This window comes from Rattus norvegicus, chromosome 16, assembly GCF_036323735.1.
Source record: "Rattus norvegicus strain BN/NHsdMcwi chromosome 16, GRCr8, whole genome shotgun sequence".
Lineage (NCBI taxonomy): Eukaryota > Metazoa > Chordata > Mammalia > Rodentia > Muridae > Rattus > Rattus norvegicus.
This window is the reverse complement of record NC_086034.1, coordinates 37,753,230-37,766,848: the sequence shown is the minus strand read 5'-3', so window position 1 is coordinate 37,766,848 and position 13,619 is coordinate 37,753,230. Positions and strand designations below refer to the sequence as shown.

Here is a 13,619-nt window from a genome sequence, read left to right as displayed (position 1 = left end):
GAGAACTCCTGAGACTAATGAAAAGAACAGCTGAGTTTAAAAAACAAAAACCAAAAAAGGAAAAAAAAACATAACTTTTTCTTTTTCTACAAAGATAATTAAATTATCTATAAGCCTATAAAATATTTAATATCATTGATAAGTATATATAAATCAAGGGCTACAACTGTGGTTTCGTGATTAAGAGCACTTGCTGAGCTTACAGAGATCTCGGATTCAACTCCCAGAACCCCACCCACACACTGGCTCATGATGCCTGTCACTCCAGTTCCAGGGGTCCCAATGCCTCTTCTGGCCCTTGAAGTCACCTACATACATGTGGACTCACAGACAGACAGGGAGATGCACACATATGCCCTTAAATAAAATTAAATTTTAAAAATTATATAAATCAGGGGCTGGAGAGATGGCTCAGCAGTTAAGAGCACCCGATTGCTCTTCCAGAGGTCCTGAGTTCAATTCCTAGCAACCACATGGTGGCTCACAACCATCTGTAAAGAGATCCGATGCCCTCTTCTGGTGTGTCTGAAGACAGCTACAGTGTACTCATATATAATAAATGAATAAATAAATCTTTAAAAAAATGAAAAAAAATTATATAAATCAAAGCCCCAATAAGATACCACTTCATACCCCTAGCATGGCTTTAAATTAGGGAAAAAGTACAGGCCAGGTGTCATGGCACACACTTTTAATCCTAGCCCTCGGGAAGCAGAGGCAGCCTGGACTACATAGTGAATTCTAGGACAGCCAGAGCTATATAGTAGAGGGACCCTGTCCCCTTTGCCTGGTCTTTGGATCCTTTTCCCCCTAATGGGTTGTCTCACTCAGTCCTGATAGAAGGGTCTGTGTCCATGTCTTATTATATCTTATATGCTGCATTCGTTCATATCCCTGGTAGGCCTGCTCTTTTCCTGAAGGAAATGGAGGAGGAGTGGATCTGGGAGAGAGGGGAGGTGGGGGCTGGACTGGGAGAAGTGAAGGGAGGGGAAACTGTAGTGAGGATATATTGCATGAGGGAAGAGTAAGAAAGAAAAGAAAAAGACCAGAAAGTGCAAGCAAACAAATGCTAGCAAAATCCTAGCTACTATATAGCTCTGGCTGTCCTAGAATTCACTATGTAGTCCAGGCTGCCCCTGCCTCCTGAGGGCTGGGATTAAAAGTGTGTGCCACCATACCTGGCCTGTACTTTTTTTCCTAATTAAAGGCATGCTACCGGGTATAAAGTGGGTACATGTTGTTTTGACACAGCTAAGAAAACAAACAAACAAAAGACCCCACCTTGTCTCAGAAGTCTCTGGGACACTACAGTAAGCTTTTCACAATGCCTGGAACCATGACTTCCGCTCATCAGTGTTCTAAGGACTTTTTTTTTTATTAACTTGAGTATTTCTTATATACATTTCAAGTGTTATTCCCTTTCCCAGTTTCCGGGCAAACATCCCCCTAATCCCTCTCCCTCCCCTTCTTTATGGGTGTCCCCTCCCCATCCTCCCCCCATTGCCACCCTCCCCCCAACAATCTAGTTCACTGGGGTTTCAGTCTTAGCAGGACTCAGGGCTTCCCCTTCCACTGGTGCTCTTACTAGGATATTCATTGCTACCTATGAGGTCAGAGTCCAGGGTCAGTCCATGTATAGTCTTCTAAGGACGTTTTAAATGGTGCTAAGAACCAAACGCCAGCTACTCTATTTTCTGGTCAAGAATGTAACCGGAATCTAAGCAGACTCCCCTCCTTCATGGATCGGTACTGTAGAAGTGTACTTTAGCTGTTTCTCAGCTCCTGCTCCATTTTTTTTTCCAGCTGGTGACCTTTGGTGGTCTTTAGTACTACACCTCAGAGCTATTGGCACTAATAGGTCAGTGTCATGAGTGGCACTTGTTCATCTTCCTAGAGCCAGGACGTCACAGGTTCAAACCTTCGTCTTGAATAAGTCTGAGTTACTTTAGTAGTCATATTCATTTCCAACCTAATTTGCGTGCATTCTTAGGACATTTTCCTGGAGCTGTTTTTGCTTTTGACAAGCTAAAACCCTGATGCGTGATGCTAAGCATTTAGCCAAGTAATACAATCCCATGAGGGAAAAAACATTGCAAATCAAATGCCAACGGGGAATGAAGCATAAAAAAATATAAAGCAGTGCCAACCCTTAAACAAAGAGCTTGTTACACACCTAGACTTCTCCACCCTCAGGCAAGGTTTGCTATATGCAGTGTGGATGTTCTCTAATGTGTGGTCCTCCTGCCTCAGCCTCCAGAGTGCGGGGATTACAATCAGAGCTGACCAGTTTTATTAGCATCATTTGCATGTGAGAAGCAAATAGCCAGAAGGTGCGTTTGTTTCTCTGTTCAGGTCACCTTGGTTTGAGGAAGTAATTAGCTCCAGGCCTTCGGCCCACTTGCACCAAGCACTGCACTTAACTTTGCTGGGGTGTTGGGGTGTCTTTGCTGGGGTGTTGGGGTGTCTTTGCTGGGGTGTTGGAGTGTCTTTGCTGGGGTGTTGGGTGTCTTTGCTGAGGTGTTGGGGTGTCTTTGGAAAGAGAGAGGCACAAAAACAACTTTTTTTTCCATAGGTCCTCAAGGAATAACAACGCATAAAGGGAAATTTAAAAGTGATTGAAAAGTAATGAAAGACTGATTTTCACATTTGCTAACATACATTGTAAAGCACTTTAAAAAACAAAATGCTAGTCAGGCAGTTGGCGGTGCCTGCCTCTAATCCTAGCACTCAGGAGGCAGACACAGGCAGATCTCTGAGTGGGAGAAAATCTGCTGTACAGAGTGAGTCCCAGGGCATCCAGGGTTACACAGAGAAACAAACAAAAACAAAACAAGAATGCTTAATTACAAATCAAATTGGCCTAGGGAAGGCAACTGGGTCATGTCTGTCATTCCTCCTTTACCTTTAATTACTTGGAATTTTAAAGAAAGGCTTACAAAATAAGATCCTTTCCCTGACATCTTAATGCCAGCCCCAGAAAGCTTCAAACAAAAACAAAGTTTCATAAAATAAACAGGCTGAAGTAGCTGTAATAGTAATAACCTTTATTTAAAATATGTTTAATCTAGGAAGCTCAGTTTATATGAGTTTCCAACTAATTATCAGGATCAAAAACGACAGCAACAAAAACAAAAAGCCAAAGAAAATCCTCTGTAGAAAAAATACACAAGAACGTTTCTACATCGGAAGAACAGTAAACACTCTTGACAGCAGACGTCTACGTGCGGGCATCTCTCCTAGTGGACACCACTGTCCGCCTTGAGATCTGATTTGTTCTTGTCGTTCCTCACTGAGTAGATGAAACATGTTAAGGTGTCTTTTTCATTCACTGGAATAGACTTAAAGTGGCAACCAACTATCTATAAATTAAAAAACAGACAAATTAAGTTAGATAGAGCAGACACTGGGAGCCGAGTAGAAGACACTACTTTGCCAACGAGTTATGTGACCACATGACACTTTTAAAGATTAAGCTGTCTTAACAGAGTATCAACACGCTCCAAAGCACACACAAACAAGATATTATAAACAAAAGAATCTGATTTCAAAGAACTCAATATGCTCTGACTCTGTGTATTTTACTCCCTTTGGTCAACTTGATTAATGTGCACCTGTTATAAGTATTTTCTCTTTAAACTTTACAACTTTAGATTGCAAACTACATATTCTTTTTTTCAAGAAGATTTATTTTTTTGTTTGTTTATTTATATGAGTACACTGTAGCTGTTTTCAGACACACCAGAAGAAGGCATCAGATCTCATTACAGATGGTTGTGAGCCACCATGGGGTTGCTGGGAATTGAACTCAGGACCTCTGAAAGAGCAATCGGTGCTCTTAACCACTGAGCCATCTCTCCAGCCCAAGCTACATATTCGTAAACATTAAATATCAATGAAATAAAACAGAAGAACTGATGTCCATCACATGAAGACATTTAGACATTTAGAGTGTAGTCACAGGAAAAGATTAATAAAAAGAAAAAAAAACCTTGGTAATAAACCATACCATAAATATCATTGGTGCAATTGATATTAATTCTTCTTAAGTTTCTTGCAAATTTTTCTGAATAAAATTTAAGAATGGAAAATTAAAGGAGCTGGAGGGATATTCAACAGGACTGTTTCCCTGACTTTTACTGCACAAATCTAACATGTACGCCACAATTACCAACAGCTGAGAAACCACGCAGCTGATATTCGTAGACTGAAGACTGCCTGCTTTTCTAGAATCGGAATCTGAACTAATAAAACTGTCTTTCAAGACTAGATTTCAAGGGCTTTGAGTTTGAGTTCTATATTTAAATATAACTTTGCATCAGATCCTGGCTATTTGTTATAGAACGGGGTGACTGTACTAGATTAGTGACTAGTATATTTTATTACAGTAAGGAATGTCTTCACATTTATGTACTATGCAGCCGAAAAAGGACGAGAACTTTTAAATAAATTTAAAGAAAAAAATATTTTTGTTGCCTAGGCAAGAAATATAGGAGATTTGGCTTGTTAGCATACTGAATTTTAATGTTAAAGAGCTTTTCTACAAAAAAATGTAACTCATTTATCTTTTACTTCTGCACATTAGAAATGCAGGCTAAGTATTAAAGTCCAGCTGAAGAATACAGGCACACTCTTACATAAATATGTATGTGTTGATTCACACATACAGACTTCTGATGTGTCTATTCCATGGAAACGTTTGCTTTGAATAAAAAGTATAATTACTTAAATCTGTTATTTTAACCGTTCACAGATCTTGTGGCTTTATTACTTCTTCAACACACACACACACACTCACTCTCTATTAGCTTCTGAAATACACCAAAGGAACTAAGTCCCATATAAAACAAACTTTATGTTAAAGCTTTATTTTTGTTCTTTCTCTTGATGTAAAGAAAGTATCCTCTACTTAAAACTCCTAACAAAGGCAAATGTATCTGAAAGTAAAGCTAGAAAGTAATAAAACCCTGCAGACTTGTTCCACAGAATCTCTGAAAACTAAATTCTAATAAATACTTATAAGCTATTTATTTTCCATCCTGCAATGGAAATATTCCATTTCAATTCCACTCCATATTTATATTCCCTCAATAAATATTCATTGAATAATTAGAAATTTAAAACAGAATTCTAGAACGATGATAAAAATTTCTTATTGAATATTTACTCTAAAAATCACTATTAAAAGACGCTGTACATACTCTGAATATAATCCACTGAGTACTCACTGAAGAGATTTTTCTCAGTGGCAGACAGATGTTTCTAAAGATCTCTACTCTTCCACGATAGGCCTATTAACTTTGACTTTACTGCATGTAATGTACTATTCAGTATACTGCATTTCTCTATTTCATCATCACCTAGTGATACCTTGTTGCTGTAAACAGGATTGTTTCCCAGTATAAAGCATATTTATATATACCTCAACAAGTTGTGCTTTATTTAGACCTGGTCTGGTTGGAAGCTTGAAGTGTCTTTTGTATCTTCTAAGTGTATTTACTTGTAATTGGTACAAATCAACCTAGAAAAAAAATAACATGAATTAGATCACTCTGCTAAAAAGATATCACTGATCTGTATGGCACTTCACATGACTTCATTTACAAAATCAGACCTGTAATTTATGAAACAATTCCATCTTTGGGGAATACATATTATAAACTTTTGGAGAAATAAAAGGGGAAGTTGTATATCAAGAACTATAAGACTGTCATCTGAGATTTAATATTAATATAAAGCCAACTTACTGGCTGTATTTAATTTTGAGATTTCTCAGATGCTTTAAATGGTTAAATATTTACAGAACGGTTTTGGAGTTGCCAGTGTGATTATGATTGACAATTCACTATAGAAAACCCTGCGGTCTACCTCTGGAGTGTCGATGTCCTGAACAGGTGAGTCTCCTCCATCATCATCGCTCCCTTTCCTCTTCCTTCTGTTTCGAACACTCTGAATTAGGTTCTTATGATAGTCACAAATGTAAAGATGCCTTGCCTGGAAAGGACAAAGAAAGGTTAAAAGACTGTGAGTCCAGAAAACTAAGGTCAGTAAACTGCACAGGCCCAGGCAGCTCACTAAAAACAGTCTAATGGCACTGGCAAGAGGATGCATGTTTCTTTCCAATACTAAACTGCTGTAACATTAGCAATCTGTGATACTGTTAAGGAGATTGGGGGAGGGGTGTAGTAGAAAGTGATGGGCTGGTAGGAAGAATGGTTGGAGAACTCAGGCAGGCACCTGGCAGGCAGACAAGCAGAGGAAGAGAAATTCCAATCCTCTGTGTTTTGTCACCAAATTGCATCGAGGGTGACCTAAATAAGTTAGCTCCTGCTGGTTTTGACTTAAGGGGAGAGGTGACATTGCCCACAATTTTGTACTTGTTAGTATTTTCTCTAACTTGAGAACAGCAAATTATATTAATGGCACATATGCTTCCTTATCTTTCTAATTAGATAGTCAAATTCTACACAGATACAAAGTATGCATTTTTTTACGAATGTGTCATTGAATTCATATTCATATCCTATGTTTAAATTTCAAGCCCCAAGGTTTCTTTTCAAGAATTAAATGAATGCATTTCACTGTATTATGTTGTTTTCAATTAAAGCAAATTGAAATTATTCACGTTCACTTACAAAGTTTCTCATGGACCCTACTGAGAAACTGCCCAAACAGAATCACAAATAAACTTTTCAAAAAAATGTAATTACTCAGGCATTTGAGAGTTATATACGGTGGGATAGAAAGTACTGAGCTGGTTGACACTCTCCCCCTCCCCGCTTTTAAGGCTACAATTAAAGGCCGAATGAACAGGCTTTTCAATTGACTTCTAAGCTAAGGGCAAGTTAAAAATATACAGGATGTGTGGAGGTTCTGTATCTTGTTCTTCCTTTGCCATCAGTCAGAGCTCTGAAAAGTAGTAGTGGAATTCTCTGAAACCTCATAGCTGGCCAAAACAGCAGACGTGCATAAAGACAGAAAAAGAAATCCCGATGGCTGCCGAGAGGGTTGTAAAACCGCAGAGGCTTATTTGCAGCCTTGGTTCAGAGCAGCTGCCCGAAGAGCTGACACCGCAAACGCCGTTTACAACCATCTCTCTGCAAGGCAACTGGTGAGCTCGGCTTCCCTGCCTGTGTTCAAGAGAAAGAGAACACCGAGGAGGAAAGAAAAAGAAAAGGGGGGGGGGGCAGAAGGAAGGGGAGAGAGAGAGAGAGAGAGAGAGAGAGAGAGAAAGAGAGAGAGAGAGAGAGAGAGAGAGAGAGAGAGAGAGAGAGAGAGAGAGAGAGAGAGAGAGAGAGAGAGAGAGAGAGAGAGAGAGAGAGAGAGAGAGAGAGAGAAGCATTGTGGGATCCAGCCAGACTCTACTTTCCCTAGAGGAACAGAGCTACAGAGCTGCTCCCTGGGGCAGACACCGGCTCTGGCAGCAAAACAAAGGCGCCTCCATTCCAGAAGGGACTACACGGCTGCGAGAAAACTACTTGGTGTCGCGGTCCCCTTTGTTTCGTTTCCAGATCGCAGCAAAGGAGGAAGAGGGAAGCCTGGCGTGGGAGACACGCGAGGCAGCGGGAGTCCGGGTGAGGGGAGGAGGGGACCCGCACCACTGCGCGAGCGCGCGCTGGGGGGAAGGTGGCCGGAGTTGCAGGGACTTTGTTTCAATCAGAGAACCACTAATCCCACCTGCAGCCCAGTCTCAGAGACTCGTGAACCCCGCCAAAGATCGGGCAGGGCACGCAGGATAAGGCAGGGCAGGGCGGTCCCGGGGCCACTTACACTCTTATCCAGCTCGATCTTCACCTTCTTCTGGGAGATGCTCTTCTGGATCCTCTTGCTGAAGCTGGCGTTGCCTGCCGCTCGCCCGCACCGCTCACCGTCCTCACGCAAACAACAGAGTTGCCCGGGGCCCGGACCGGCCGCTCCAGGTGGCCCAGAAGCGGACACCGCACCGGCACCGGGTACCTCTGCCCCACCGCCGGCAGCGTTCCCATTCCCCGCCGAGGCGGCGGCAGCTGCAGCAGCGACCACAGCGGCCACGGCGGCGGCCGCATCCCCGCCTCGGCTCATCTCCTCCGGAGTGAAGCCGTTCATGTCTGCCAGTTCGGGGGCGCCGGCGCCGCTACAGAGCCCCGCTCGCCGCGCCGCTCCGCCTCCTTCCCCGGGGCGGCCGTTCACTCCGCACCCCAAGTCTGGCGGCCGCACGGTCCGACGCCCAGAGTCCAAAGCCTGCCGGTCTGCCGGTGCTGGAATAGCGGCCCGTTCCTGTGACTGTGATCAGGACTGGAGTGGCGCCTAGAAACGGGACCCCACTCACTGTCACATGGAGACTTCAGCAGTTGGACCGAAGCTTCTCCGCCTCCTTCTAGCCCCAGAACCTGCGCGAGGGAGACGCCCCTCCTCCGGCCCCGCCCCTCCCCTGCCGCGAGGCCCCACGGGAATGGTAGTTCTTGGTCGCGGAGCCAACTTGCGCTCTGTTCTGATTACGTGCGGGACCGACGGGACAAACTACTCGTCCCAGCATGCATCGCGCGGCGAGCCACCCGTGGGTCTTTTTTTTTTTTTTTTTTTTTTTTTCTATTCCAAGCACTGGGCAAATCTGACTGTGAGGTCAGGCGTTTACCGTGTTTTCTCGTCTCTGTACTGTCATGCGAGCAAGGGCTGGATTTAGCTCCTGTTTCTTCGCAAAGTTAGTGTTCAGACCGCCAGCTGACTCCTAGAAAGAAGCCTAAATATGTGTGTGTGTGTGTGTGTGTGTGTGTGTGTGTGTGTGTGTGTGTGTGTGTGGTGGGTTAGTAAAGATTAAGTGAGAAAAAGTTTACGGGCTGTTGGTATTTATGGAAAAACTCGCGCTACCTAGAGCTCTTTAGGCGCAGAGTCCTACGTCTCCATCTCCGTGCCGCAGCTGATTTCTAGAGCGTGTCAGGTCCTCGGTACACTCGTGTGCCAACCGGTTGACAGGCATTGGGCTGCCTGTCGCCTCTACTGCAGCTTGGATCCCTTTCAAAAGGATCTAAGAGGATTTGAGACCATTTAAAGGAACCACACTAGTATCACCTTTGCTGACTGCTCCTCAAAAACTTCTCTGCGCTGGCTGTAGAGGACGAGGACGGAGAACCCTCTTCTCTTGAGTCATATATATATGCATGTGTGTGCGCTTATGTGTGTCGCGGGTGGGGTAGTTTGCGCGCGTGCGCGCCTGGGTACGTGTTTGTGCCCGCGTAGCGTGTATTCTTGCCTGCGCTTGTGGTGGGCGGGGTGGAGGGATGGGCGTGGCCATGCCAACCCTGCACCTCTGCTAATTATTGGACTATTTAGCAATCCTACTGATTAAGCAAAAATAATGCATTTCAGGTGGAGTTTTGAAAGAAAGCCTTTTTAAGATTTTGTCAATTCAGTGACTATGTACATATATGTGTGTATGTATATATGTATGTATATGTATGTATATATCAACATGGCAAAAATAAAAGTTATCCATGTTATCTGTGTATGGAGGGCACACTTGTGATCCAGATCTTGAGACTGAAAGACACAGGCTTTTGATCTGGATCTTGAGGAATAGAGGCCATGAAAAGCTTAGGTCCAAGCATGGTAGTACATACCTTTAATGCAAAGAGACAAAGCCAAGCAGATCTCTGAGTTCAAGACCAGCTTGGGACAGAGCAAATTCCGAGTAGTTAAATCCAACCATGGGCTGGAGAGATGGCTCAGAGGTTAAGAGCACTGACTGCTCTTCCAGAGGTCCTGAGTTCAATTCCCAGCAACCACATGGTGGCTCACAACCATCTGTAATGGAATCCAACGCCCTCTTCTGGTGTGTCTGTGGATGGCTATAGTGTACTCCTATAAAAATAAATAAATAAATAAATAAATAAATAAATAAATAAATAAATAAAAAATCCAACCATGGTAGTACATGCCTTTAATCCCAGTGTTAAGGAGACAGAGCCATGCATATCTCTGAGTTCAAGGTCTATAAATATACAATACAGAGCAAGTTACAGGCAGCTAAGCTTAGGCAGTGAAGAAGTTGGAAAACAGAAAGCTGGTAATAGAATAAGGAAGGGCCAGCCTCAACAAGCAGCAGAACCCAGCAGCTCTGGCTATGTGGCTGGCTTTAAAGAATAGAAGGGATTACTGGGACAATAGATGCTGGTTAGCTGGAATTAAGAAATTAGCAGTGATTAAGAAGAGATCAGCATCCTGGAGGTGATATCTTCTGGGAAGTGTTTTCTGAAAGTACAAAGAAGCTGTGTTCCAGAGATAGCAAATGTTGTACCTCATGCTGGACTTGGTAACGTGTAAGCGTCACCCAGGTAGTGCTGGTATGAAGGGGTCATGAAGAGCAGCTGAGGCTTGGCACTGTGAGAGGCCATGGAAGGCCATTGATGAAGGTGTAGCCTCAGTTGTTGATGGCCCAGGACCAAAGGGATCATGCAAAGGATTTGAGGCTTGGCATCATGAAGAGAGCCTGAGAGGTGAAGCTTAGTTGCAGTTAAAAAACCCCAGGATATTGGAGATGCCAGTGCCATGGGATGATCACCAAGAATAGCAACAGCAGTGGAGTGGAGTCAACCAGAGCCTAGAGAAGTGACTCAAGTCCTTTGGAGGAGCCCAGAAGATCATGTGTGGATCCCAGACAAGAAGCTGTAGTGTTGAAGTTGCCTTGGAGACACCAAGATATTCGAAATGCCAGAGCCATGGGTTATGCTGAAGAAACATACTAACAGGAAGTGGAACCAGCCCAGGAGAAAAAAGTCTGTTGCACTCAACAATGATGAAAAAGAAGAAGTTGGAGATCTGAAGACTGCTTTGACATCAGACATAGAGATGTAGGCTGTGGAGTTTGTTCAACTGGTTTCCTGTCTTATTTGGGGACTATAGTTAAATGATTAGATAAATCTCAGAAGAGACTTTGAACTTTGGACTTTTAACATTGCTGAGACTGCTATAGACTGGGGACTCTGGAAGTTGGACTAAATGTATTTTGCATTATGCTATGTCTAGGTATGGCTCCCATAGACTCATGTATTTGGATAAGCCTATGGGGGCCAGGGAATGGAACGTTATGGTTTGTATATGCTTGGCTCAGGGAATGGCACTATTAGGAGATGTGGCCTTGTTAGAGTAGGTGTGTCACTGTGGGCATGGACTTTAAGACCCCTCATCCTAGCTGCCTAGAAGCTAATTTTCTCCTAGAGACGTTCAGATGAAGCTGTAGAACTCTCAGCTCCACCTGCACCATGCCTGCCTGGATGCCGCCATGCTCCCACTTTGATAATAATGGACTGAACTTCTAAACCTGTAAGCCAGCCCCAGTTAAATGTTGTCCTTATAAGAGGTACCTTAGTCATAGTGTCTGTTCACAGTTGTAAAACCCTAACTAAGACATCAATATTAGAAATTCTAGGCTCTCATTGCCTTCCCATGACATTTTCTCCATCTCTGAGATTCCAATTCAGTATACACCAGGCCTTCCATGGTGTTCTTTTGTCTTTCCTACTCTAACTTCAATGATTTTGGTTTCTTTTTCTTTTTGTTTCCTTTGGATTCTTTTAACCCGACCTTAGTCATACATTCTTTGTTTAGGTGTGCCTAATCTGCTCTAATTCATCCATAGTTTTTGTGTTTTATTATATCTCTTAGTCTTATCATTCCCTTGTGTTATTTTCCAAATCTTAAATGTCACATTTTAATTTTCTAGTTCTCTAACACAATTTAGAATTTTGACATTTTCTTCAATAAGCATAGCAAGGACAGTGATTTTATTTTTTAGACTATGTTTTTAAGTCTGCTTCATTTGTCTATTGTTTCTGGTAGTTCTGATTCATACCTGACTGTTCTTCAACCCATTATCTTTGATTGCCTTCCGTTTTTTTGAAAAAATAATTATAAAATGATATTCATATTATGTTCCTACAGAGGGGCTTCATATCTCTGATGCTAAAACATCCTGAAGTAATAAATGCCTGAGGGGTTAGTTTTTAGCCAAATAGGCGATATTCTGGTTTATGCTCCCATTGGGGGGCTGTGGTTCTTACCCTGTATTGGGTTACTAAGTTAGTTACTTTAATTGTTTGTTTGTTTTATTGTAGTGCTGAGAATTGAACCCAGAGTTTTGGGCATGCTAGGTGAATCTATAACTGAACTACACTGGCAGCCCAAGACCTTCTACAGTTGTTCCCCTTAGTGTAGACTGAAGTCCAGGCCTCTACAAGGCTAACGAATGCTCAGGTTTTGCTCTTCCTAAGTCCTTAAGTGTCAAGAGTTAGATCTGTCAACCTGATACAGATGTAGACTTACTTGGAAAAGAAGAAATCTCAACTGAAGAATCAACTTCATCTGATTGATCTATAGGCATTGTGGGCCATTTTCTTGGTTGTTGATTGATAGGGAGAGCCAAGCCCACAGTGGGTGGGACCATCCTTGTGGAAGCGGCCTGGGCTGTATAAGAAAGTTAATTGAGGATACTAAGGGAAGCAAGGCAATCAGTGGTGTTTCTCTGTGGTCTGGGCTTCAGCTCCTGCCTTGGTGTCCCTTGGTGATGGACTGGACTGTGCAAGCCAGATAAAACCGATCCTTTCCCCAAGCTGCTTTTGGTGTTTATCACAACAGATGAATAACTGCTACACCCACCTGTACCAGACAGTAGATATTAAAGTAGTGCATACATTTTGATACAACCCACGGTTTAACATGCTGCTCGGCTGTGTATCTGTGGCTTCTGCCATGATTTTGTTCTTACCAATGTGCAGTCATCTGATGCTGGCATTGGCTCTGGGTGTAAAATTATTTGTGGCTATCACAGTACAACACATTATTTTAAAAGAGAAATTTACTGTGACTTAAAGTCCCCAGGACCCCAAATTAAATACAAACCTAAAGATTTGATGCCACACATGTGAGAACAGAGCAGTGCTTGTCTTTCCAGGTCTGGGCTACTTCACTCAGCATAACATTTCCCAGCTCCAACCATCTGCCTGCAAATTTCTTGAGTTTATTTTTCTTTACAGCTGAATGAGATTCCGTTGTATACAAGCACACATTTTTCATTATCGATCATCAGTTGGTCAACTGTTTCCATGTTCTAGTAGCTAAATGAATGTGGGTGAACACGTATGTGGTCTCTATAGCAGGAAATAGAGTCCTTTGGGTACATGCCTGGGAGTGGTATATCTGGGTCATATGGTAGACCTACTTGTTTTTTGAGGACCCTCCACACTGATTTCCATAGTGGTGGCACAGTTCTCACTAACAGTGCATGAAGGTTCCCCTTTCCCCACATCCTTTCCATCATGTGTCGTCCTTTGTTTTCTTGATTTTAAACATTCTGACTGGGCAAGGATGAAATCTCAAATATTCATTTATATTTCTAGGGCTAAGGATGGTGACTGCTTTGAAAGTATTTCTTATCCATTCGCCTTTTCTTCTTTGAGAACTCCATTCAGTTCTGTATCCAATTTAAAAATAAAAATCTGGATTGTTTTCTCATTTAGTTTTTTTGAGTTCTTCCTATACTTCAAACGTGAGTCTTCTGTCAGATGCTTAGCTGGCAAAGATGTCTTAAAAAGAAAAGACAAACATCGCCCCCATTCTGTAGGCTGCTTCTTGGATCAGTTAACAATTTT

General features: G+C 42.6%; 1 protein-coding gene across 1 annotated transcript; it reads right to left on the bottom strand.

The window, feature by feature from the left end:
- Positions 1–3,023: 3,023 nt before the first annotated feature.
- Positions 3,024–8,355, bottom strand: Sap30 (Sin3A associated protein 30). The gene is made up of 4 exons (NM_001399275.1): positions 7,768–8,355; positions 5,866–5,991; positions 5,420–5,518; positions 3,024–3,359 (listed from the first exon to the last, which is right to left on the bottom strand). The coding sequence occupies exons 1-4, from the start codon at positions 8,080–8,082 to the stop codon at positions 3,237–3,239; spliced, it is 663 nt and encodes a 220-aa protein (NP_001386204.1). The 5' UTR covers positions 8,083–8,355; the 3' UTR covers positions 3,024–3,236.
- Between the last annotated feature and the right edge of the window lie 5,264 nt (positions 8,356–13,619).